The sequence below is a fragment of the Oncorhynchus kisutch genome, linkage group LG30, assembly GCF_002021735.2.
Source record: "Oncorhynchus kisutch isolate 150728-3 linkage group LG30, Okis_V2, whole genome shotgun sequence".
Classification (NCBI taxonomy): domain Eukaryota; kingdom Metazoa; phylum Chordata; class Actinopteri; order Salmoniformes; family Salmonidae; genus Oncorhynchus; species Oncorhynchus kisutch.
The window spans coordinates 10,829,952-10,857,869 of NC_034203.2; the positions used below are offsets into that span (position 1 = coordinate 10,829,952).

Genomic DNA, 27,918 nt, shown 5'->3' on the forward strand with positions numbered 1-27,918 from the left:
ATGAGATCAAAGCCAGTGTTCTTAAAGCATCTCAGACTAAGAGTGCTGATCTAGGATCAGTTTTGCCTTGCATATCATAATGAATAAGATTACATGGACAGGGAGGGACCTGATCCGTACTTCTATTCTGAGATGGGTGCTCACTGTTCCAATCATTCCTCACCTGGTGCTGATATTAATGAATCTCAGCTGCACAGCTTACCCATATAATTGAGCCAATGGGCGATCTTCCTATACACCTCATCACATACAGTCACAACGATGGCCAGCAACATTTTAGGAATGAATCTTGTGATACTGGGTAACTCCTTAATTTCCATCACAAACTCCTATAAAAAAAGGAGATAAACCACAACATCGGCATATTGAATTACAGAAAGACAGGTTAATTAACACTGTAGCCATTCTCTTTTATCTTAAAAGTGCCTACTCCTCAAAAGTGAATTGGTTTACATGTGATTTAAATGGGATGGCAGGTAGCCTAGTGGTTAGAGTGTTGGGACGGCAGGTAGCCTAGTGGTTAGAGCATTGGGCCAGTAACTGAAAGGTTGCTAGATTGAATCCCTGAGCTGACAAGGTAAAAAAAATCTGTCATTCTGCCCATGAACAAGGCAGTTGACCCACTGTTCCTAGGCTGTCATTGTAAATAAGAATTTGTTCTTAACTGACTTGCCTCGTTAAAATAAAAAAAATCTCTGTAAAAAATTTTTTAAAACACTAATCGTACCTGACATTAACACTACCAAGTGCTTTGACGAAAGGAGCTCCCCTCTAAACGTGTCAGCAATACATATTATTAACGGGAATTAAGCTGCCACCCTGAACCTTCTTGCAATACCGGACCGTGTTTGATGATCATGACTTTTGGGAATATGTCGGATGAGGCTATTTCCTGTTGACTTAGCTGTCTCTTACCTGCATCTCCAGACAGACGAGCATGGCCAAGAAGACGAAGCAGAGACAGAGGAGACAGATGGGGAGGCTGACCATCCACCTGAACATTGTCCTCTTCCAGGGTGGGTAGTATAACTCCTCACAGCCTGTTATTGGACTGCACTGCTTCACACCCTGCACACAGAGATACAGACTTGGTCGAGCACCAACTAAAATGCTTGCGCCCAAACTGGGGCTTGAACCCACGACCCTGAGACTAAGAGTCGCATGCTTTACTGAGTGAGCTAGCTCCGCCTTTATAAACCACAGGAGGCATGTGTCCCCCAAAATATAAGACAGTAGTTGAGAAGCGGCTAACAGATTACAGCACAACGTGGGGCTCAAACCAACAACCCTGAGATGAGTCCCACACGAGCTAGCCAGGCCTGATAGCAACAGTGACAACGGCCTGTTTAGAAACCACAGGAGGCATGTGTCCCCCCCAAAGACACAATGGTAGTTGAGAAGATCAGGACCGCCAGCTAAAACATTTATGCCCAACGTGGGGCTCAAACCCACGACCCTGAGATTAAGAGTCTCATGCTCTACCGACTGAGCTAGCCGGGCCTGATAGCAACAGTAACAACTGCCCGTTTAGAAATCTCAGGGGGCATGTCTCCCTGCCCCAACCCTTGGAATTCACACAACACTCTCCAAGCCTCGAGCTCATATTACTTATCACTGTAGACCCGTAAACTCTGGCCCTGGAACAACCCTGGAAAAGCTACTTGAGGCTGGTGATGGAATTTGTACTCTGGCCATAGTCCTGAAGGAACCAAACAGCTCTGGTAGTAATCTAAGGCTGGGATTCAAGCTAAGGTGTGTTGTAGAGCGCTATCGACAATACGTCTTTTAAATGCAATGTTCCCACAGCAGATGTCGGCTCAATCGGAAAGTACCTTTAAATGTCAATGGCTCTACAACACGCCATCACGAACCTCGGACTAATCTCCAGATCTAAAGTATTGCGTAATTGGCCCGCTGCTCGATCAAGTTCTGGGTCCAAACATTTTAAGAGAAGAGATGAAGAGATGCTAGAACAAGGAGCTCCACCCTCTCTCTTTGCACGTTACATCCCGAATGTTCCACCCCCTTCCCAAATTCGAAAGATTCTAACACCTTTGAAATCATGATATGTCTAAATAACCAGTGACTGCTGCTCGTTAGCCCACATTCCTTCCCGACAGATTCTACGGTACCAGTTATGTTTACATAGATCTGTCCATGAGAGATTCATCTCAACTCTGAAATGAATAGGATGCAATAATAGGACACTCACCCGAAACTGGCGACGGGGTTCCTCAAGGGGCTCGGCGGGGGTGTCCAGTGTTCCCCACATGTATGCCAGCTCGGCCTCTCTCCGCTTCCATCTCTCCAGGAAGAGCGTCGCCCACACCACGTTGAAAAGGGCAAACACTACACAGCAGATGTCCTGGCTGGTCTGTTAGGGAGTGGGTGAGCCACATGAGATACATACAAAACACAGGGACCTTTGTACAGTAACTCAAAAGAACAAAGGCGACTGTATCATTTTACATTGAAGTCATTTCGCAGACGCTCTTAATCCAGAGCGAATGAGATGAGCAATTAGGGTCAAGTGCCTTGCTCAAGGGTACGTCGACAGATTTTGTCACCTTGTCGGCTTGGGGAATTAAGAGCTGTGGCGGGGGATACATTTTTGAAGTATAGGCCCAACACATCCATGTTTTGTTACATGCTGTTTCATGCAGTGATTGTGAAAAGAAACACCTACACATATTCCCACAATAGGTGAGTCATTTGTATTGTGTAACTGTGAAATCCCATTGTGTATGTTAGCTACATTTAGCCTAATCCACGATCTGTTTGTGCTATCTTGCCAACTCCTACGTCACTGTCACTGGCAGATTAGGTAGTAGGCTGAACTACATTGTGTATGATACATTAGTTACCGTATATTGACAGGTTGATTGGCCAGTGTGTGGTCTCCATTGAGGCATGTGATGCTGGATCACCTACCTGGTCAGCCTCTGCCAGGATCCACATCAGGAAGCCAACGACGGCAGGGTACAGCATGGAGTTGGTGTAGAAGCCCAGCCAGGCAAAGTACATGCCGATTTTCACCCCAAAGTAATCACAGACGTCATCTAACACACAAGGATCAGCAGGCACGGACCAACAACATGGACAAAAGACAGACAAAATGGGTTATTGGTTTCAGCTAGTGAATGATCATTTGAAGAAATGTGCATCTTTCCATTGATATTGCATTTGTAGTGCAGATAATTGTAACAATAAGTAATGCTGTGTTGTCTCAACAGTTGCTGCTCACCCAAAGGCTGTCTCTCACAGACAGCTTGGACCCATGACGTCATCAGCTGACTGAGGATCCGTTGCTCGTGTAGAGGAAACACTTGACAGATTACTCCTCTGGCCACCAATTCTGGAACTATAATAAAAAGTGAATGCCATTCACTTTTTTAACGTATGTGTGGTCAGAGCTCCCTATCCTGATGTTACAAACTCTACCAACTGAGCAATAGAGGAATACATTATTCATGTCCATACTCTCCAAGGATATTTAAACGTTTGAGATCAATCAACATAGTTATCAGTCAATAATGAAGCAGTCTTACTGTATATGTTGTCATGCTGTAGAGAAAGGGATTGATGAAATACAAAAATAACAGTTTACTGATTGGTTGTCCCTCCAGGAAGTGGATGTTGTGAAGGACCGCCCCTGGTTTGGCACGTAGGTTATCCAGCCAGTACTTGATGATACTCTGACGCTCCTAAAGACAAGGTAAGAGTGGAACAACCACATAGATTAAGGTAACAAGGTAAAAGTCAGCAACAGGACATACACTATATATGCAAAAGTATGTGGACACCCCTAGAAATTAGTGGATTCGGCTATTTCAGTCACACCCGTTGCTGACAGGTGTATACAATCAAGCACACAGCCATGCAATCTCCATAGACAAACATTGACAGTAGAATGGCCTAACTGAAGAGCTCAGTGACTATCAACGTGGCACTGTCAAAGGATGCCACCTTTCCAACCAGTCAGTTTGTCAAATTTCTGCCCTGCTAGAGCTGCCGTGGTCAACTGTAAGTGCTGTTATTGTGAAGTGGAATCATGTAGGAGCAACAATGAAGTGGTAGGTAGGCCAGACAAGCTCACAGAACCGGACCGCCGAGTGCTGAAGCGCCTAGCACGTAAAAATCATCTCTCCTCTGTGGCAGCACTCACTACCGAGTTCCAAACTGACTCTGGAAGCAATGTTGCACAAGAACTGTTTGTCGGAGGCTTCATGAAATGGAAGATTACCATACACAATGCCAAGCGTCGGCTGGAGTGGTGTAAAGCTCGCCACCATTGGACTCTGGAGCAGTGGTCAAACGTTCTCTGGAGTGATGAATCACACTTCACCATATGCCGGTCTGATGGACGAATCTGAGAACGCTACCTGCCCGAATGCAGTGCCAACTGTAAAGTTTGGTGATGGAGGAATAATAGTCTGGGGCTGTTTTTCATGGTTCGGGCCCCTTAGTTCCAGTAAAGGAAAAAAATTACATTCTAGACGATTCTGTGCTTCCAACTTTGTGGCAACAGTTTGGGGAAGGCCCTTTCCTGTTTCAGCATGACAATGCCCCCGTGCACAAAGCAAGGTCCATACAGAAATGGTTGTTGAGATCGTTGTGGAAGAACTTGACTTGCCTGCACAGAACCGTGACCTCAACCCTATCGAACACCTTTGGGAAGAATTGGAACACCGACTGCGAGCCAGGCCTAATTGCCCAACATCAGTGCCCGACCTCACTAATGCTCTTATGGCTGAATGGAAGCAAGTCCCCGCAGCAATGTTCCAACATCTAGTGGAAAGCCTTCCCAGAAGAGTGGAGGCTGCTGTAGCAGCAATGGGGGGAACAACTACATATTAATGCCCATGATTTTGGAATGAGATGTTCAACGAGCAGGTGTCCACATACTTTTGGATGTTAAGTGTATATCAGAGATGTTTAAATATGTTTGGAGATTATGGCCATAACGGATACAAACCTGTGAGGTGAAAAAGATCAATTCGCTCTCTATGTTCTCATAGATGTTATCTTCCTCACAGGAAAACCTGCGTGTTCCGCCTCCGTACTGTGGTTTCACCACTTTGTGCATTCCCAACAGCTCTGCACCACGCAGCAAGCTGAGGAGAAATGGAGGATGGGGGGGGGATTAGGATTTCAGCGGGTCAGATATTGCCTTTAATTAACAGTCCTGTTTCAGTCTCTATTTACCGAGCCTGATCTCATATCTGACTTTGCTTGTCTTGCCAACTCCTCCTATGGTCATTGTGATACCAAACGTTGCGACACAGAACAAAAATACCTGGAACCAGGTCACTATTTACGAATTTGATGTTTACGAATGATGTGGTAACAATGTGAGTACGTCGGCTGCCAAATAGTGGTGCTTGTTTCAAACAATTACACAGAAACAAAATAGTACTTATTAGGTCATTATCAAGTTTTCAAGTTTTAATGTCATATGCACAAGTACAGTGAAATGCCTTTCTTGCAAGCTAACCCCAACAATGCAGTAATCAATATCAATGTAGCACTAAAAATTACATACAGTAGAACACACGAGAGAAAAAAAAGAAGAAATGAGAAGAACATGAGAAAGTAAGTAAGCATACTATACAGTATGCCCATAGGGGCACAGGGGCATACTATACAGTGCCTTCTGAAAGTATTCAGAACGATTCACGAAGAGACCCTGTGAGTTAGCAGACCAGCACCGTGTCTCACAGATACAGGGGCCAGATGATTCTCTGAGGCGAAACGGCTTTCAATTCAATTCAGCAGGCGACACAAAATCAAATCAAATCAAATTGGTCACATACACATGGTTAGCAGATGTTATTGCGAGTGTAGCGAAATGCTTGTGCTTCCAGTTCCGACAGTGCAGTAATATAACAATTCCCCAACAAATACCTAATACACACACATGGGTGAATGAGAATATATACATATACAGTTGAAGTCGGAAGTTTACATACACCTTAGCCAAATAGGCAGTTTTTCACAATTCCTGACATTTAATTCTAGTAAAAATTCTAGTAAAAAATCCCTGTCTTAGGTCAGTTAGGATCATTTTAAGAATGTGAAATGTCAGAATAATAGTAGAGAGAATAATTTATTTAAGCTTTTATTTCTTTCATCACATTCCCAGTGGGTCAGAAGTTTACATACACTCAATTAGTATTTGGTAGCGTTGCCTTTAAATTGGTTAACTTGGGTCAAACATTTCAGGTAGCCTTCCACAAGCTTCCCACAATAAGTTGGGTGAATTTTGGCCCATTCCTCCAGACAGAGCTGGTGTAACTGAGTCAGGTTTGTAAGCCTTGCTCGCACACGCTTTTTCAGTTCTGCCCACACATTTTCTATAGGATTGAGGTCAGGGCTTTGTGATGGCCACTCCAATACCTTGACTCTGTTGTCTTTAAGCCATTTTGCCACATCTTTGGAAGTATGCTTGGGGTCATTGTCCATTTGGAAGACCCATTTGCGACCAAGCTTTAACTTCCTGACTGATGTCTTGAGATGATGCTTCAATATGTCCACTTAATTTTCCTCCCTCATGAGGCCATCTATTTTGTGAAGTGCACCAGTCCCTCCTGCAGTAAAGCACCCCCACAACATGATGCTGCCACCCCCGTGCTTCACGGTTGGGATGGTGTTCTTTGACTTGCAAGCCTCCCCCTTTTTCCTCCAAACATAACAATGGTCATCATGGCCAAACAGTTCTATTTTTGTTTCATCAGACCAGAGGACATTTCTCAAAAAAGTAAAATCTTTGTCCCCATGTGCAGTTGCAAACCGTAGTCTGGCTTTTTTATGGCGGTTTTGGAGAAGTGGCTTCTTCCTTGCTGAGCGGCCTTTCAGGTTATGTCGATATTGGCCTCGTTTTACTGTGGATATAGATACTCTTGTACCTATTTCCTCCAGCACCTTCACAAGGTCCTTTGCTGTTGTTCTGGGATTGATTCACACTTTTCGCACCAAAGTGCGTTCATCTCTAGGAGACAGAATGCGTCTCCTTCCTGAGCGGTCTGACGGCTGCGTGGTCCCATGGTGTTTATACTTGCGTACTATTGTTTGTACAGATGAACGTGGTACCCGCAGGCCTTTGGAAATTGCTCCCAAGGATGAACCAGAGTTGTGGAGGTCTATAATATTTTCTCTGAGGTCTTGGCTGATTTCTTTAGATTTTCCCATGATGTCAAGCAAAGAGGCACTGAGTTTGAAGGTAGGCCTTGAAATACATCCACTGGTACACTACCAATTGACTCAAATGATGTCAATTAGCTTATCAGAAGCTTCTAAAGCCATGACATCATTTTCTGGAATTTTCCAAGCTGTTTAAAGGCACAGTCAATTTAGCATATGTAAACTTCTGACCCAGTGGAATTGTGATACAGTGAATTACAAGTGGAATAATCTGTCTGTTAACAATTGTTGGAAAAATTGCTTGTGTCATGCACAAAGTAGATGTCCTAACCGACGTGCCAAAACTATAGTTTGTTAACAACAAATTTGTGGAGTGGTTGAAAAATGAGCTAAGTGTACGTAAACTTCCGACTTCAACTGTAAGTATATGGATGAGCGATGGCCGAGCGGCATAGTCAAGGTGCAGTCGATGGTATAAAATACAGTATAAACATGTGATATGAATAATGTAAGATATGTAAACATTATTAAAGTGCCATTATTTAAAGTGGCATTGCTTAAACACTGCAAGTCCTCGCTGCCACTCAGAAGCGTCATGCCCATAGGGGCGCAGGGGCATGTATACAGTGCCTTCGGTAAGTATTCAGACCCCTTGACTTTTTCCACATTTTGTTAAGTTACAGCCTTATTGTAAAATTGATTCATGCCATCTTGCTGTGGGGGAACCAGCCCAAGTCTCTCCGGGTACTCATCAACTCTGGAGCCGATGAGAGCTTTGTGGACGCTACCATGGCATCCGAGCTGGGAATTCCCACTCAGCCCCTCTCCATTCCCATGGACATTAGAACGTTGGACGGGCACTCTATAGGCCGGGTCACCCACAATACCACCCCATCAACCTACGTGTGTCAGGGAACCACAGCGAGAGAATCCAATTTCTGCTTAAGTCTCCTCATGTTCCCATTGTATTGGGATTCTCTTGGCTTCAGCGACACAATCCCTCTGCTGGTGCCAACATGGGCTGGAGCCCATCCTGCCACTCTCATTGCCTGTTGTCAGCGCAGCCTGCCCACGGGACGTCTTCCTGGCGGCTCGGAAGTTGCCCCGGACGTCTCCGCCATTCCCGCGGAGTACCAGGACCTCTCGGAGGTGTTCGGTAAGGATCGACCTTCTCCCTGGCACCACTCTGCTCAGGGGACGACTGTATTCTCTGGCTATGGAGACCTACATTGAGGACTCCCTAGCTGCAGGGTTCATCCGTCTTTCTGCCTCCCCCGCCGGTGCAGGGTTCTTCTTTGTGGGAAAGAAGGACAAAACCCTGCACCTGTGCATCGACTACCAGGGCCTCAACAACATCACTTGAAAAACCGCTACCCGCTACCACTCATCTCATCAGGGGGCCACCATGTTCTCCAAGCTGGACCGACAGAACGCCTACCACCTGGTGAGGATACGGGAAGGGGACGAGTGAAAGACTGCCTTCAACACGACCAGCGGTCACTACGAGTATCTGATCATGCCATTTGGCCTTATCAACGCCCTTGCTGTGTTCCAGGCTCTGGTGAATGATGTTCTCTGTGACATGTTGATCAGGTTTGTCTTCATCTACCTCGACGACATCCTCGTTTTCTCCCGCTCCTCCCATGAACACGTGCTCCACATCCGACAGGTTCTCCAACGCCAACCGGAGAACCAGCTTTTTGTGAAAGCAGAGAAGTGCGAATTCCATCGCTCCACCATCCCCTTCTTGGGTTACATCATCGCTGCAGGGAGTGTACAGATGGATCCCGGGAAGGAGCGTGCAGTGGCGGATTGGCCCCAGCCTACATCCAGAGTGCAACTGCAATGTTTCCTGGGATTTGCCAACTTTTATCGCCGCTTTTTCCGGGGTTACAGCACCCTGGCTTTTCCCCTGTCTGCACTCACCTCTCCCAAGGTTCTATACCTTATGGACTCTGATCTGGATTACTGACCTCTGCCTGCCCTTGAACTGTCATTTTGCCTGCCCCCTGTTCTAGTAATACACTTTTGTTACTTCGACACTGTCTGCATCTGGGTCTTCTCCTGAAATGTGATAGTATGTGAGTGCGTGTGCGTGTGTCAATATAAATGGGTGTGCATGTTTTGTGTGCGTTGGAGTGTCAGTGTGCAAGAGTGTGTAGAGTTCTGTAAGTGTGCAAAGAGACCGTGCAAAAGGGTCAGCTCAGATAGTTAACATATAACCATTTCATTTTTGACAAAAATGTCAGGTCAGAAGTGGGATATCTTACTTCTCGAATGTGCTTGTAATGCAGAACGCATATCCCTGTGTGTGTTGATGCTGTCTGATCTGGATTTTCGCTTGTGGGATTCCCAGTCGGATATGGTTCAGCAGCCACAGCAAGGTGTGGTCATCTATGGTGTCTACAAAAAAAAAAAAAGTCAGTTTCTAGATTAGCTTTTGCATTCATTTTATGTAGGAGCCAATTTCCATGCATTAATATTGAACCTGTCGCAATTGCGTGACCATTTTTTTTACACTTTATATTCTTGTCATTCATCAGACACTCTTGGAGCCTCTTAATGAGTGTATTCACATAAGGATGTTGAAACAACGACATTCTCCAGAGCTTGGCAGAAGTAGCAGCAGTAACCGTGGGAGGACGGAGCCGTGGAAAGGTCAATCCAATCAAATAAGGTACACACCTGAGAGTGTATGGAGGCAAGGCACCACTGCATTAATGTCATCCCTTCTAGCAGGAATCAGTGCAATAATTAATATCCAATTTTGACTTTGATTACTGAAATTTATCCATGTGTAGCATGCATTCCCACAGCATGTGCAGAATCCTAGAGTACCTTACTCTGTAATAAACATACAGGTAATGCAGGGCTGCCCAACCATCTTCCTGGAGATCTACTGTCCTGTAGGTCTTCAGTCCAACCCTCTTCCTGGAGATCTACTGTCCTGTAGGTCTTCAGTCCAACCCTCTTATTGGAGATCTACTGTCCTGTAGGTTTTCAGTCCAACCCTCTTACTTAAGATCTACTGTCCTGTAGGTTTTCAGTCCATCCCTAATTTAGCATATCTGATTCAGCTATTTAAGGTCTTGTTGGTCAGCTAATTAGTAGAATCAGGTGTGTTAAATTAACGTTGGGCTGAAAAACCACAGGAAGTTAGATCTCCAGGAAGAGGGTTGGGCAGCCCTGAGGTAATGGATGTGATTCAGTATTCCACGTGAACTGTTTCATGTCACGTCTCCGAGTGATTGGCTCATTGCCCACAACGGCTAATAAGATTCCCATCTACATTTCCCATCGTGATTGAGGGGACTGAACCATAGAAGATGAATGTGGCGATTAAGTGTACCTGAGAATGTCATTAGGATATCACAGTCTTCCGTGGGAACCATTTTCAGCCAGGATTTATGGGACATGATGTACCGTCTGGCCTGCGAGAGGCGTTTCCCAAACAATTTGTCTAAAGGGGGAGAGGTAGAAGGGAGGAGAGAGAGGGCAAAGGGGGGATGCATAGACAGATGGAGGGTAAGAACAGTTCTCATCAGTGCCGTGTAGTGGGGAAAGAGGTGACAGAGGGAGAGACGGAGGATTCTGCCAAAGTGCTAAATCCTCACGGCCAGCTCTGTCACTTTTCTACTCGTCAACAAGGCCAAAGCAGTTTGTTACTCCTTTTTCTCCTCAGACAATTTGAAATTGCCACAGAAATGACATTTTTCTACATTGCACAGGGCTTGTGCAATTCAAGCAGCTTCCTGCGCAACAGAACACGAGGCTCACCATTACATAAACACCAAACAAGTGTTTACTCCACTAAGCTGCAGTACTTGTAGGGTAGCTTTTGAAAACTGCTCTTGAAAACCAACCACCACGTGGGAGGTACAAACCACAGGCTCCAACTTAATCAGGTCAAAGGACAGGATAACAATGAGAATCTGGAATGCTACTGTCAGTGCATTTACCCACTGAAGTGGGATCTCACTCATACGTCACCTACTACTGGCATGAGAAGTAGTCCTCTAACCTTCCTCGCCCCTTCCCTCTCTCCTGTTCTCTCTCACACGCATACAGACACCCACAAACACCACTGGGCTGCAGTGGGTGAGCCTTGTGTTTAGCTTGTGCAGTGAAATGCATCTTGTCACTCTAACAGGGCGCCACTGTAAGGGCTTGTGTTCTGAACAACATACAGTACTCGATCCTTCCCCTTTCTTGCACAACCACATCTTATACTTTTATCTTCACTGCCAAGTTACAATGTTTAAACCAATGACAGCTCCATACCCAGGACTTCTAGTGCTGGGACTGTTAAGGGACTAATAGCTACACTACACTGAACAAAAAATATAAACGCAACATGTAAAGTGTTGGTCCCATATTTCATGAGCTGAAATAAAAGATCACAGAAATGTTCCAGATGCACAAAAAGCTTATTTCTCTCAAATTTTGTGCACAAATTTGTTTACTTCCCAGTTAGTGAGCATTTCTCCTTTGCCAAGATAATCCATCCATCTGACAGGTGTGGCATATCAAGAACCTGATTAAACAGCAGGAGCATTACACAGGTGCAGCTTGTGCTGGGGACAATAAAAGGCCGTTCTAAAATGTGCAGTTTTGTCACACAACACAATGCCACAGATGTCTAAAGTTTTGAGTGGGTGTGCAATTGGCATGCTGACTGCAGGAATGTCCACCAGAGCTGTTGCCAGAGAATTTAATGTTAATTTCTCTACCATAAGTCGCCTCAAACATAGTTTTAGAGAATTTGGCAGTACATCCAACCGCAGACCATGTTTTTTTATGGTATACGTGACCAACAGATGCATATCTGTATTCCCAGTCATGAGAAATCTGTAGGGCCCAATGAATTTATTTCAATTTGCTGATTTCCTCATATGACCTGTAAATTGTTGCATGTTGCATTTATATTTGTGTTCAGTATAGTAGCAGCACGTAAAATGCATCTATCAGAAAATATAGAAAACGTAACTTTGTGATTGTACCTACTAGGGCTGTCCCCAACTAAAAAAAAAAAGGTCGACCTAGAGTCGTCTGTTCTTTCAACCAAACGATTGGTCGAAATGTTAAAACGTGTATTTTTCCGTATATAGACATATCCTATGTGTTTTTTTTGTGTTTTTCTGTGTGTGTTTTAAAAAATACTTTTACCCCCTTTTTCTCCCCATTTTTGTGGTATCCAATTGGTAGTTAGTCTTGTCTCATCACTGCAACTACCGTACGAACTCGGGAGAGGCGATGGTCAGGCGCCGTGCGTCTCCCGAAACACAACACGGCCAAGCCGCATTGCTTCTTGGCACAACACCAGTTTAATAACCCGGAAGCCAGCCGCACCAATGTGTCGGAGGAAACACCATATACCTTGCTACGGTGTCAGCGTGCATTGCGCACGGCCTGCCACCGGAGTCGATAGAGCGCGATGGGACAAGAACATCCCTACCGACCAAACCCTCCCCTAACCCGGGAGACGCTGGGCCAATGTAAACAACACTATAAATATGATAAGCGCACCAGAGAGTCTGTTGTAATGTTTTTACAAAATGTTTTTTTTAACCTTTATTACAGCAAAACCTAAAAACAGTTGAATGCAATTTCCGAAATGGAACGGTTTATTTATTATTTACGCAAATTATTCAAGGGTCTATTTATTTTATTTTCAAACTAAAATGCATGATTTTATCTCAAATATGGAATGACTCATATGGTGTGTGATGACACGAACGAAGGAATGACTGATTTACACAGTAGCCTATATAAGTATTGAAATATAGGCGTAAGTAAGTTACGATATAAAGACTAAACACGATGCGCTCTTTGGCCTATACTAAGCCTAATGATAATGACATGACTTATTATTATAATGACAGTCATAATAGTAGTAACAACAATAAGAAGGAGATCAAGAAAAAGGAATGTTATTATTATAAAAATACTTTTTCTGACTATTTGGAAGAGTGTAAACAACACTAAATACATTCTAAGTAATACCATAGAGGCTGTTCTAATGGAAAAAAAATGTGTAAAGCCTTTATTACAGCATTTCAAAGATTAAAAACAGACGAATTTGTGAAATTGTTTATCCGACATGTTGTGTGTGGGTGCGTGAGTCTTGGTGCTCACGGAATCAGTAGGCTATTAAACAAACACTCAATCAGAAGCAGGATCTGTCTTATTTCTGTAGATATATATGTATGATTTATAAAGCCAGATACATTTAACAGTTAGGCATTGATTATACATCTAATTAAGTTGGCGTTTCCTTTCTCCTCTCACTTTTCTTAGACAATTAAGGCAAGTGCTGTTTTCTCGTCTCCTAACTCCGCTGCTGCCTCCGCTGCATTGTTCTCAACAGTATATGCAGGTTAACGTTGCTATTATGCACATAGCAACATGGTCTAGGAAAAGGCGCCAATTCTACTGCGCTCTGATGGTTCAGAACTGCGGACAGCGACCTATATCCAACGCGGGAGAAAATGAATTTGTTATATGGTAGCCAAGTGGTTAGAGCGTTGGACTAGAAACCGAAAGGTTGCAAGTTCAAATCCCCAAGCTGACAAGGTCAAATCTGTCGTTCTTCCCCTGAACAGGCAGAACGACGGCCTACGAACAACCCACTGTTCGTAGGCCGTCATTGAAATTAAGAATTTGTTCTTAACTGACTTGCCTAGTTAAATAAAGTTAAAATATATATATATTATTTTTATTAGTGTTGCACCATTGTTCTTATGTAATATAACCATATACAATTTCAGTTGACATGTCTTAGTAATGGACTGTGGCATCCCCACGGCCTCCTCAATGGATTAGTCCAGGTGCGAATCAGACAGATGTCTTGTACACCATGAAATTATTATTTTTTGCTACTGCTCGACTAAAGAAATCTTGGTCGACCAACAGCCTATCGACCTAACAATTGATCAGTCGACTAAATGGGGTCAGCCCTAGTACCTACTGCCTTGACTATGGTGTTATGTTCCTAACCAAAGCTATAATTTGAAGACCAATTCAATTTTGCCCAATTTTGATAATTGTATGTGTGTAAGTGTGTGTGTGTGTGTGTGTGTGGACTGAATGGAGAATACTTTAGTCTAACAGTAACATTTTTTACAAATGCAGCCCAAAGCCTCTAAATGGGCTGTCCCCTCATCCAATAGCACATTGGGCCCCTATTCATATCCTAGATCAGTGATCCTACTCCGAGATGCTTTATGAATACAAGCTCTGAGCATCACCTCATTAACCCTCATCACCCCAGTAATTATTTTCAATTACCTCATTGCACATAGGCTTCCCCCACATTGCTAGATAACAGTGACAGCTAGGCATTGGCAGCAGAACACTTCAAGAATATAATATCTTCGATTATAGATGATTGGATTCTTATCTATCGACCTCCATCTCCAAATTCACAGAAAGGCCAAATCCTGTGCTATACTGTTTTCCTCTGCTGCTCTTTGAGGACTTTCTTCAACCATTGCAAGAAATACCAGTCAGTCAGCTCTCACCTCCACCACATAGTTGTGACAGAATATGCTAAACAAAAGGAAGTGCAGTAAAATGTGTCTGTGATGTTCTCGCCTTGACATCTTCATGATATGTCACCAATTGTGTCCTGAGTATATGTTCACTGGTACTGTAAACACTTGAAGATTAGGCTGTGTGTGTTCACTGGTAGAGTAAACACATGCAAAGTAGGCTAAGCATGTTCACTGGTAGAGGGGAATGGGGTAAGGGGGATACCTAGTCACTTGTCCAACTGAATGTATTCAACTGAAATGTCTTCTGCATTTAATCCAACCCCTCTGAATCAGAGAGGTGCGGAGGGCTGTCTTAATCGACATCCACGTCTTTGGTGCCTGGGGAACAGTGGGTTAAACTGCCTTGCTCAGGGGCAGAACGACAGATTTTTACCTTGTCAGCTCGGTAGGTAGCCTAGCTAACCAGTAGGCTACCTGCCGCCACAGTAAACACATGCAGAGTAGGCTGTGTGTTCGGTTGTTTCAGTTTAATGTAAACGTTAAAGATGCACTATGCAGGAATCGCTATATAATTTCCTGGTTGCTAAAATTCTAATAGTTTGCCTAATTTCAGTTTATGTGACAAAACAAGCAAGTATAGTGTACAACAGTGTTCCCCAAACTCTGTCCTGGATATGGCAGCTTTAAGTATAGGCCTACAAAAATGTGGACTTGGAAGACATGTGTGTGGTTGCTTAATGTTATGCACAATGCACTTTTTCAGAAGAACAAAGTTGTAATAAAATAACCACTGTAGGCTACTAAAATCCAACATTAAATATTTAGTTTTTAATCTTACAGTTTCTGTTTAAAGGAACTGTCCAGTGTTTCCAGATTTCTATGAAATATGACCTATAATTAATTACAATATGTGTGAAATTATTTTTCCTTCCAATTTTTCTGTGTTAGAATGGTGTGGGCATACTCCAACAACAGAATGGTGTGGGCGTATACCGGTCATTAAAAATATTCATGCAATTAGAGCACTGATTGGCCAGCTCCTTAGGAGGATGACATCATCCTTTGTGAGGAAATATCAAGCATTTTTAAACAGTCTGTTTGAGATACAAGTTTGAGGTTGGGCTTTTGAAGTGTTTTTCCACTCACATTTATGCTTTGGCCACAAATAGGAGTATAGGATGAGTCAACAACATTATTTGTGTATGATTTAACAGAATCTGAACTTTTAAAAGTGAGATTTTTACTGGACAATTACTTTACCACTTTGACAGCTAGACCACTGAAATAAATCATTAACATCTAACATTTATCAAAATACAAAGGCTACATTAAAACAATATAATGAATGGAAATGCGGTTGTACAAAAGCCAGCCTTAACTTGGCCCTTCTCATTCTCATTGGAATGCGCACAATGTTATAGGTCACGATGCACTACCAAATCAATAAAACATGTGGCATGAAAGATGAAGGGTGAAGGCTAAACTATAGGATTAACCTCGAAGGCTGGGGTCAATTGCATGTTTCGTGAATGTATGAGAATACGGCATCATAGTTTACCACCACAAATATCATCATTGATAATAATCCTCTATGTAACCATCGATCTCGAATTTACGCACCCTGTCACGAAGACAAAATGCTGTGTTCCTCAAGACACTTACCCAGTACACCTGACGACATTGAAGATATTTGCTCTTGCTTAGTTATCTTGTCCTCTTCGGTGGGCACTGTCTTCTCCATCCTCTCCCCTGCACTGTCGCTGTCTGCGGTGCAGTTGTGTTTACAGACGCGGCGATATTAGGTGCCGCACGCTCACGTCATAAGTATGGTGCATGAATTCACTGTCAAGTGCAGGTCCTGTGCTGGAAAGACAGCACTGCAACTATGGAACATGATGTTCCATGTATGAACAAATTTGGGGATACCCGCCTACCCTACCTGATGATGGACTGCACACGCCAGTCTTCCTTGAATGAGCAGTGAATAAGGAGTTAGGAGGTCGACACGAAGTCCCGTCCAATATAGTGTAACGACCCTGGGTTTATAAGCGCGGAAATCGACCCTGCCGCATGAGCATGCTTTTGCGGCAGTCGATAGCGCGCCGGACCTCGGGCTAGAAGACAACTGATGGTAGAGCTACAGCAAAGGTGGATCTCTTCTTGCTTTGCAATATCTGTCGTCAATGATGCAGTGATAACAAATATATCAATATCTGCTACCTTCCATTGGAGTGCAGTAAAACATTATGTGAGGTGGTTTTGTGACATGAAAGGGCTATAAAAGGGCATCTTCTATTGCGACTCCATCCATCATGTAGGCTAGACATAACATAAAAGGCTAATCAGACAAAACAATCCTGGAAGCACTGTGGAGTTTTATCTGTGTTGTAGCCTACATTCAGGTATTTGATTCATGCGTCACAGACAATTTGCTACTTATTGAACATTCTGTATGTACAGTGCATTCAGGAAAGTATTCCTGACCCATTGACTTTTTCCACATTTTGTCTTATTCTAAAATGGATTAAATCGTTTTTTTTTTCCACTCACCAATCTACACACAATACCTCACAATGACGAAGGAAAAGCAGGTTTTTAGACATTTTTGCAAATGTATAACCCCCCCCCCCCCCCCCACCCGGAAATATCACATTTACATAAGTATTCAGACCCTTTACTCAGTACTTTCTTGAAATACCTTTGACAGAAATTACAGCCTCAAGTCCTCTTGGGTGTGACGCTACAAGCTTGGCACACCTGTATTTGGGGAGTTTATCCCATTTTTCTCTTCAGATCTTTGGATGGGGAGCGTCGCTGCACAGCTATTTTCAGATCTATACAAAGATGTTCGATCGGTTTCAAGTCCAGGCTCTCACTGGGCCACTCAAGGACATTCAGAGACTTGTCCCGAAACCACCCCTGCATTGTCTTGGCTCTGTGCTTAGGGTCAAAGGCGAACCTTCGCCCCCAATCTGAGGTCCTGAGCGCTCCGAAGCAGGTTTTAAATCAAGGATCTCTCTGTACTTTAGTCCGTTCATCTTTCCCTCTATCCTGACTAGTATCCCAGTCCCTGCCGCTGAAAAACATCCCCACAGTTCCCTGACCAAGGCCCTTCTCCCCCATTGCTCAGTTTGGCCGGGCGGCCAGCTCTAGGAAGAGTCTTGGTGGTTCCAAACTTCTTCCATTTAAGAATGATGGAGGCCACAGTGTTCTTGGGGACCTTCAATGCTGCAGAAATGTGTACCCTTCCTCAGATCAGTGAATTGGCTTCTCAAGTTCTCAAGCTCAACTACTTTGCCTTTGAAAAACACTTTTTCCTTCAAGTTAGTGGAAATGCTATGGGCTCCACCTTTGCCCCTAATTATGTGTTATATGTGTGCTATTTTGAGCAAAAGTTTATCTGTGATGAGACCAGGATCCCTTACTTCTCCATGATCCTCAAATGATTCAGGTATATTGATGATATTCTCTCTGTGTGGATTGGCACTGAACAAGAACTCCATGAATTCACTTCCTTTTTGAACAGCATGAACTCTGACCCGAAGTTCTCTATTGAATATGACCACAAGCGGGTCCATTTCTTGAACATGTGGATAGAGGTTGCTAATTGGGAACTTTATCGCCACTCTATATCAGAAAGAGACTGGCAGTTACACTTTTCTCCTAGCAAGTAGCGCTCATTTTAGTGCCCTTGAAAGAGGGTTACCCAAGAGCCAGTTCTATAGGCCCAGACTTGTGTGTCATTCGACAAAGGACTTGATTGATAATGCTGTCAACGTGAAACAAACGTTTTCTGGACAGGGGTTACTCCACCCATTTGTGCGGAAGATGCGTACCGAATTTCGCTCTCTTAAACCTGGCCAGGATATACAAAAAAAATGTGTTAAAACTTCTAAGGAGTTCTACTACTTGCATATCTACATTCACCCCCAAAGCCTGTTTGATTAAAAACATAGTAATGAAGCACTGGCATATGCTCACCTCAGACCCAGAGCTCGGCCAGGAATTCAAGGAACCCCCTTTAATTGTCTACAAACGGGGCCCCAATCTTCGCAGTAGACTAGTCAGAGCCAGCTTCAACATGGACTCTAAACAAACCGTCCTTACTCCACCGAGAGATGTAAACTACCCTTATGGCAATTGTGCTCAGTGCAACAGAACCGAAAAAGTCTCAGTTCTGACACCCGAGGTCTAGATACAGGTTGTTCTTTATTTTCATATTTTCTACATTGTAGAATAATAGTGAAGATATCAAAACTATGAAATAACAATCATGTAGTAACCAAAGAAAGTGTTAAACAAATCAGCATATATTTGAGTTTTGAGATTCTTCAAAGTAGCCACCCTTTGCCTTGATGACAGCTTTGCACACTCTTGGCATTCTCTCAACCAGCTTCATGAGGTAGTCACCAGGAATCCATTTCAATTAACAAATGTGCCTCGTTATAAGTGCATTTGTGGAATTTCTTTCCTTAATGCGTTTGAGCCAATCAGTTGTGTTAAGACAAGGTAGAGGTAGCATACAGAAGATAGCCCTATTTGGTTAAAGACCAAGTCCATATTATGGGAAGGACAGCTCAAAAAGCAAAGAGAAACGACAATCCATCATTACTTTAAGACATGAAGGTCAGTCAATCTTTGAACTTTGAAAGTTACTTCAAGTGCAGTCGCAAAAACCATCAAGCGCTACGATGAAACTGGCTCTCATGAGGACCGCCACAGGAGAGGAAGAACCCAGAGTTACCTCTGCTGCAGAGAATCAGTTCATTAGAGTTAACTGCACCTCAGATTGCAGCTAAGTTTTCCTTTTCTTTCTTTTCTTTTGTTGCTTTTTTGACTTTATTGCTCTTTGAGAGAATGGGTTCCTTATACTAACACCACATACCCCTGTGTTTGTGTGTTTTGTTCTAGCAGTAATACTGTACATCTATAACATGTTCTATTCTATCCTGTATTTCTATCTCATGTTACGACATCTAGTGGCCCTTTTGGGTACCTTAGATTACCACAGGCGTCTACAATTACATCTGGCTCACTGTGTGGACATATCTGTCCCCACTATTGTTTGTGGTGATATGCTCTGATGAAAGCTCAGCTATAATTAAAATACATTTGCATCTAACTGGAAGTGTGCAGAGACTTTTTTCTGTTTCTCCAGTTTTGCCTTTTGCTTCAAGATTTGGGTGTGTGGTAGATTCAGCCTATTATCAACATGCGATACCATGAAATTAAATGTGAAAACATCTGAGCACATGTGAAAGCTGAGGAGTCAAATGTAATTTTGAATACTTTACTTTAAAAGGCGTCCTTGACATTAATTACAGTTTTTTTTCTGATTGCTTAGGCACTATCTTTGAAATTATAGGCAATTTTTTGCAAAACCCTACACACTAACCACAAAACCTTACACCAAGCCAGCAAAACATGATAAATCTCTTGCAAAAGCAAACAATTCTTGCAAAACTCTTAAATTTTTGTTTTGTTTTTGCATCAATACAGTACACACAAACCATAATTTGGATAAGCACACATGTTGTCACATATTAAACCAAATCACATTGTTTCACATGACATGTGAAAACGACATGTCACATGTGAAATCATGTGAAAACACTTTGTTTTTGGAACACTTCAAGTGACATTTCACATGTGAAAACATGTTTTTGGAATACTTCACGTCACATTTCACATGCAAAAATATGTGTTTCTGGAACACTTCACTTCTAAATATATTTTTTAACTTCACGTGATCACACGTTTTCACATGCAATTGCATGTTTTTATCTCTTTTCAGTTAAAGTGTTATTAGTTTTACACTTAAGACATTACTCTGCCGTTGTGCTGTAGAATTTGGGAATTTACTCTCTTGTATAATACATTCTATACATTTGTTTATACTGGATTAAGTGTAAATGTTCATTAATTGTAATTTTGTTAGTTATAATCCAACTTTCTTTTTAACTATTGGTTGTGATAGTTTATATTCTCTTGTAAGAGATTGTAAGTTGGATATGCTCTCTGTAAGGTATAAACATATCATTAAACCTAACTCAAATAATCTTTTCACAAATAAGCAAACGACTGGAAGTGTTAATTTGTTCTGCGGTCTCCCCTACTATGTAGAACAGGGGGGTCAAACTCATTTTCCCTGCGGGCCACATTCGGAGGGCCGCACTTAAATGATTATTTCCTCATTGTCATCATTTTCAGAAAATGATCCTCTATAGTCTATCTATCACCTTTGGAATTTTCGATGCTCGCTGACTCTTAGCAAGCTGGACAGAGTAAGACCATAAATGTGTCCATTATTATTTCTATACAGTTTCCATTTGGTTTTAGTAATTTTAATGTCGATTGAGATATACAGTGGGGCAAAAAAGTATTTAGTCAGCCACCAATTGTGCATGTTCTCCCACTTAAAAATATGAGAGAGGCCTGTAATTTTCATCATAGGTACACTTCAACTATGACAGACAAAATGAGAAAAGAAAATCCAGAAAATCACATTGTAGGATTTTTTATGAATTTATTTGCAAATTATGGTGGAAAATAAGTATTTGGTCACCTACAAACAAGCAAGATTTATGGCTCTCACAGACCTGTAACTTCTTCTTTAAGAGGCTCCTCTGTCCTCCACTCGTTACCTGTATTAATAGCACCTGTTTGAACTTGTTATCAGTGTAAAAGACACCTGTCCACAACCTCAAACAGACACACTCCAAACTCCACTATGGCCAAGACCAAAGTGAATGACCTGCAGAGAGCTGGGACCAAAGTAACAAAGCCTACCATCAGTAACACACTATGCCGCCAGGGACTCAAATCCTGCAGTGCCAGATGTGTCCCCCTGCTTAAGCCAGTACATGTCCAGGCCCGTCTGAAGTTTGCTAGAGAGCATTTGGATGATCCAGAAGAAGATTGTGAGAATGTCATATGGTCAGATGAAACCAAAATATAACTTTTTGGTTAAAACTCAACTCGTCGTGTTTGGAGGACAAAGAATGCTGAGTTGCATCCAAAGAACACCATACCTACTGTGAATCATGGGGGTGGAAACATCATGCTTTGGGGCTGTTTTTCTGCAAAGGGACCAGGACGACAGATCCGTGTAAAGGAAAGAATGAATGGGGCTATGTATCGTGAGATTTTGAGTGAAAACCTCCTTCCATCAGCAAGGGCATTGAAGATGAAACGTGGCTGGGTCTTTCAGCATGACAATGATCCAAACACAACGCCCGGGCAACAAAGGAGTGGCTTCGTAAGAAGCATTTCAAGGTCCTGGAGTGGCCTAGCCTGTCTCCAGATCTCAACCCCGTAGAAAATCTTTGGAGGGAGTTGAAAGTCCGTGTTGCCCAGCAACATCCCCAAAACATCACTGCTCTAGAGGAGATCTGCATGGAGGAATGTGCCAAAATACCAGCAACAGTGTGTGAAAACCTTGTGACGACTTACAGAAAACGTTTGACCTCTGTCATTGCCAACAAAGGGTATATAACAAAGTATTGAGATAAACTTTTGTTATTGGGCAAATACTTATTTTCCACCATAATTTGCAAATAAATTCATAAAAAATCCTACAGTGTGATTTTATGGATTTTTTTTCTCATTTTGTCTGTCATAGTTGAAGTGTACCTATGATGAAAATTACAGGCCTCTCTCATCTTTTTAAGTGGGAGAACTTGCACAATTGGTGGCTGACTAAATACTTTTTTGCCCCAATGTATATATATATATTTTACTCAAACCAACCGCGTTTGTATTGAACTGTAAGATAAGAAAGAACATGAGCCATTCAGAGTACTTTTATGTCAAAAGGACCCCTTACCTCACATCAAAAAGGCTACCCTGTCATAACTATTGTGCATAACAGAAAATAGTGAGCATGAGCTGATGTTGTGATCTGCAAGTCATTATTATAAATGCTCACCATGTGAGTCTTTGGACTTACCAATTGGCAATGAGAAACCGGTCTTTGCAATAGATATAGCTTGTGTTTAAAAAGTTCCTCTGAAATCCATTGGAGGCACCACTTTGTAGAAGATCCTACTTCTCAATTCCATCAGATACCGTATTTCAGATCCTCCATTAAGATATAATAGCCGCTAGAGAGATGTTGTGTTGAAGTGTGAGAAAAGGCATGTTTCCCATCCAAAACAGTTTGTGCATATATTATGACGACATGTTGTGACATTTTTGTTTGTTTTGGTGTTTGGCAAGGTCCTTTTGGGCTGTTTGTGCACACAACATGTTTTTGTTAGCCCAAGTCTACGGCCTTTCTACGGTGATGGGTCAACAGTAGGAATTCTTCAATTAAGTGTTTGTTGTCATTCAACAAGAGACAACTACTTTTCATGCACATTTTTTCACTTGAGAAATACTGCACCAAACATATTAGCCAGGTGTAAAATTGCTTGACTAAGATCCACTCTGCAAAAATGTCAAAAATCACAGATTTCTTGAGTTATCTTGAAGAAGTGTATACTGGCTACGGCATCTCAAGATGGACAAACAGTACTATTTTTCTCTAGTTTTTCAAGCAAAGGTCCATTAAAGGAGTATGCGTGGCAAAAAAATGTTCACTTTGCCTGGGCACGTTTTGTTAGGAGCAAACTGAACTTAGTATGCGGATGCCTAAAGGCAGATACACTTCTTATTGGTTGTACACAGGGCAAGAGACAGAACACCCAGATGAGGTGCCAGGCTGCTTGCTACCTTGAGCCCCTAACCTCTTCCAGGGAACACTGGGTGAAGGACCTGGGCCGGTATGCATAAAGGGTTTTAGAGTCGGAGTACTGATCTAGGATCAGGTCCCCATGTCCACATAATCTTATTAATTATGGTCTAAAAGGTTCAACTGATCCTAGATCAGCAACGGGCCCAGATATGGGGCAGTATCTGACTGGCTCTGCTGAGTAAATTATCTGTAGTCCACTGTCTCTCCCTGCTCTAGCAGAATACAATTGGGTCTCTCAGTTTGATGGATAATCAATGGGGTCGATAGATTACAGTAAATCTAGTCTGGCGACATGCTAAAATTGAGCAGAATTGCCATTGAGGATTATTGATGGTCTTATTAGCCTTTTGTTGAGGAGAGGCCATGAGTCTATGTACCGGGGAAAAGGTTTCAATCGTGTATTTAGTATTCATTGTACATTTCCGTTTCGTCTTAGTTTGAATAGGATTGGAAACATTTATTTTGAAATACAAGTGAGAAATCCAGTATACATTTTCAATTGCTTACAATAACTTTACGATTAGATATGGAAAGATACTAGACTTCCGAGCAGCGCTACAGGAATGAAGGCCCCCCCCCCCCCAAAAAAAAAACATAGATGACTGGGTCTTCTACAAGGAAATGTGCCGATGTAACTGATAGTAATGCAATGACAAGTGCTTGACCTGGCATAAGAGGCCAAGGTGAGCTTAGGTTATGTTGGACAGATCCAGGGACGCCATCGAGGCTCATTGTTTCCTTCCAACTGCTTCCACTGTTTACCACAGCCTCGACTATCAACAAGAGAAAGGTTTTGCCCTCTAATGTTTTTACCAGTCTGGCAGCCACGGGACTGAAGGGGCCAGCCAAACAGGAAGTGTAATTAGCAATCATGGTCAAGAGGGAACGTTAGTAGCCAGAGACAAAAGGGGTCAGAGTTCTGCAACCCCGGGTAGGAAGGAGGTAGCAATAATAAGCGGCCATTCCTTTCCTGCAGTTTGGGCGGAGTGGGGAGACTTGGCGCCCTAGGCCTTTCTGGGCTCCAAATGGCCCCTAAAGTCTCCCAGACCTGAGCGAACCCAGTATTCTCAGACACCATTGTGACACCAATCTGCGTCATCTAGAAGGGTTTTGACCTAATTGGCCTCAGATACTTTGGGACGCCCAATAGCAAACGACCCGCGGCAGTAGAAGACAAGCAGAGATAACCTAAAAAGGTTATTGTGAATACTACCCATCATGCTTTCATGTTACTGAACCTACAACACTACAGAGGGATAAGCAGGCAATTCTTCATGCAGTTGAAGTCGGAAGGTTACATTCACTTAGGTTGGAGTCATTAAAACTTGTTTTTCAACCACTCCACAAATTTCTTGTTAAAACAAACTATAGTTTTGGCATGTCGGTTAGGACATTTTTCCAATAATTGTTTACAGGCAGATTATTTCACCTATAATTCACTGTATCACAATTCCAGTGGGTCAGAAGTTTACATACACTAAGTTGACTGTGCATTTAAACAGCTTGGAAAATTCCAGAAAATGATGTCATGGCTTTAGAAGCTTCTGATAGGCTAATTGATATAATTTGAGTCAATTGGAGGTGTACCTGTGGATGTTTTTCAAGGCCTACCTTCAAACTCAGTGCCTCTTTGCTTTACATCATGGGAAAATCTAAAGAAATCAGCCAAGACCTCAGAGAAAAAAATTGTAGACCTCCACAAGTCTGGAGCAATTTCCAAACGCCTGAAGGTACCACGTTCATCTGTATCTGTACAAACAATAGTAAGCAAGTATATACACTATGGGACCACGCAGCCGTCAGACCGCTCAGGAAGGAAATGCGTTCTGTCTCCTAGAGATGAACGTACTTTGGGGTCGAAAAGTGCAAATCAATCCCAGAATAACAGCAAAGGACCGTGTGAAGATGCTGGAGGAAACAGGTACAAAAGTATCTATATCCACAGTAAAACGAGTCCTATATCGACATAACCTGAAAGGCTGCTCAGCAAGGAAGAAGCCACTGCTCCAAAACCACCATAAAACAGCCAGACTACGGTTTGCAACTGCACATGGGGACAAAGATCGTACTTTTGGTCTGATGAAACAAAAATAGAACTGTTTGGCCATAATGACCATCCTTATGTTTGGAGGAAAAAGGGGGAGGCTTGCAAGTCGAAGAACACCATCCCAACCGCGAAGCACGGGGGTGGCAGCATCATGTTGTAGGGGTGCATTGCTGCAGGATGGACTGGTGCACTTCACAAAATAGATGGCATCATGAGGAAAGAAAATTATATGGATATATTGAAGTAACATTTCAAGACATCAATCAAGAAGTTAAAGCTTGGTCACAAATGGGTCTTCCAGAAGGACAATGACCCCAAGCATACTTAAAAATGTTGTGGCAAAATGGCTTAAGGACAACAGAGTCAAGGTATTGGAGTGGCCATCACAAAGCCCTGACCTCGATCCTATAGAAAATTTGTGGGCAGAACTGAAAAAGCGCGTGCAAGCAAGGAGGCCTACAAACCTAACTCAGTTACACCAGCTCTGTCAGGAGGAATGGGCCAAAATTCACCCAACTTATTGTAGGAAGCTTGTGGAAGGCTATTTGACCCAAGTTAAACAATTTAAAGGTAATGCTACCAAATACTAATTGTATGTAAACTTCTGACCCACTGGGAATGTGATGAAATAAATAAAAGCTAAAATAAAATGGTGATCCTAACTGATGTAAAACAGGGAATTTTTACTCAGAGTAAATGTCAAGAATTGTGAATAACGGAGTTTAAATGTAGTTGCCTAAGGTGTATGTAAACTTCCGACTTCAACTGTATATCAAATTAAGACGATTAGACACAGGTTTAAAGGGATAAAAGATTTTCTAATCTTTTGTTGGTTGTTGTTGATTGACCCAGTTTTAAAGTCCATATTCTGGTTGTTGTTGGTTAGTTTCAGCAGCATCTGTCTACTAGCGCACCTCTGGGCAGGGCTGGACAGGGCTACCTGTAAGTAAGTGGACATTTCCACCCCAAAGTTAGTCAAGTTAGCCAGCTAGGTAGCTTGAGTTATTTAAAATTTTTTTTAAATACAGTCAACCAGGTTAGATACCACTCCTACACTCTTTTGCTAGATACCAGTCACACTGCTTCATGAACATTGTGTTGATTGTGACGTATCCACTTCATATTCAAGCCTGCTTGTACTGTAACCCGTAGTGTAATTTGCACAATGCATAGCGCACCCCTGTTTGAACCCACTCTATTACATGGAAAATTTAAAGTCAGTGCACTTTTGATGAGTTTCATTTATTCATTTAAAATCAGCAACATCTGCAGCGTTGATGTCTCTATCTCAGGTATTTTCCATGGGATTGAGTCTAAGAGACTATGTGGTCCAGTTTGGCAGAGTGTGCTCAAGTGGAATCCGATCAGAACACAGACATACAATCTCCTCATATGGCTTCTCTCAATGTGAATTGGAGGTCCAATCGTCCTGACTGGAAAAACACTTGATGTTAATTAAACAAAGGATTTCCTTTAGACAGGATAGAGGTCTCCCGTCCTGAACTATACCATACATTAGTTGGCAAACAGTCAAACCACTTTACGTATTTAAATTGTTTGAATTAACAGTTGGGCATTGTTTCCAACGGGGTTTTTGCCACCAACATTTCTCAGTCGTTCTACTGTTCTACTTTAATTGTGCTTAAATGTAGGCCAGATGGTGTGCCAGATAGACTTTGATTCAGAAATGGAACAGGATGTGCTAATTTAATAGAATAACGCCGTGCAAATGGTTTATGGGACGCTTTCGAGATTCCGTTGAGACAAATTGAAATGGAGCTGTGGTACACAATGGATGATCCTCTGTAGCTCTGTTGGTAGAGCATGGTTCTTGCAATGCTAGGATAGTGAGTTTGATTCCCAGGGCCACCTATACATAAAAAAAAAATGTATGCATGTGTAACTGTAAATTGCTTTGGATAGAAGCTGTTGGCCTAATGGCATACTGTATAATATCTGGGTTGGCATGTTCCTAGATGTCAGTTAAGCATGATACTTTCCCATTGAGGCAAGAATGCTGTTATAGACTGATACAGTTAGTGTTTTGTATTATTGGACAAGGGGTTGCTGGGATACTATTTCCAATAGTTTATATATCCCATAGACACAGCAATAACAAAATAAAACATTGCTTGGTGTCCAAGGCTATTTTAGGGGCTGGTTTTGGGGAAAGAACATACTGAAGATTTGATGGATAACTTTATCCTTCCGTTTCTCAAAGTTTTTTTTATAAGAGTTGTTTAAGTGTATGGAAATATATAGTCTGTAGCCAGCCCAGGGGGTATTGTTGGTGTTGGGGTTTTTGTATACACCAGTGTTTGTACCTTTCCCTCCCATCCGCTCCAATTGGTCTGACAGGTTGGCAGACATGAACATAAACATCTTGGTCGGATAAAATTGTCTTCCAGTAAGTGATGTCTGTAACGTGACAAAGGGGAGGGACTGTCAGCCGTGGGACTATTATCCTCACAATGGGTGACGCAAATGGGGACAAACAATTCATA

At 42.5% G+C, this 27,918-nt stretch overlaps 1 protein-coding gene and 1 non-coding gene across 3 annotated transcripts in view; both read right to left on the minus strand.

Annotated features, from left to right (window-relative positions):
• LOC109875330 (anoctamin-8) overlaps positions 1-16,835 on the minus strand; it is a 32,659-nt gene extending 15,824 nt beyond the window's left edge. For both annotated transcript variants that reach the window (XM_020467651.2, XM_020467650.2), the window contains exons 1-10: positions 16,296-16,835; positions 10,490-10,600; positions 9,411-9,543; positions 4,976-5,114; positions 3,608-3,704; positions 3,245-3,361; positions 2,932-3,059; positions 2,213-2,374; positions 916-1,068; positions 203-329 (exon numbers count right to left, since the gene is read on the minus strand). In XM_020467651.2, the coding sequence (XP_020323240.1) occupies positions 203-329; positions 916-1,068; positions 2,213-2,374; positions 2,932-3,059; positions 3,245-3,361; positions 3,608-3,704; positions 4,976-5,114; positions 9,411-9,543; positions 10,490-10,600; positions 16,296-16,374 (1,246 nt within the window). In that variant the 5' untranslated portion in view covers positions 16,375-16,835. The remainder of the gene's footprint in view (positions 1-202; positions 330-915; positions 1,069-2,212; positions 2,375-2,931; positions 3,060-3,244; positions 3,362-3,607; positions 3,705-4,975; positions 5,115-9,410; positions 9,544-10,489; positions 10,601-16,295) is intronic.
• Positions 1,428-1,500, minus strand: trnak-cuu (transfer RNA lysine (anticodon CUU)). The gene has a single exon. It is a non-coding gene; the product is annotated as a tRNA-Lys (tRNA).
• Positions 16,836-27,918: the final 11,083 nt, after the last annotated feature.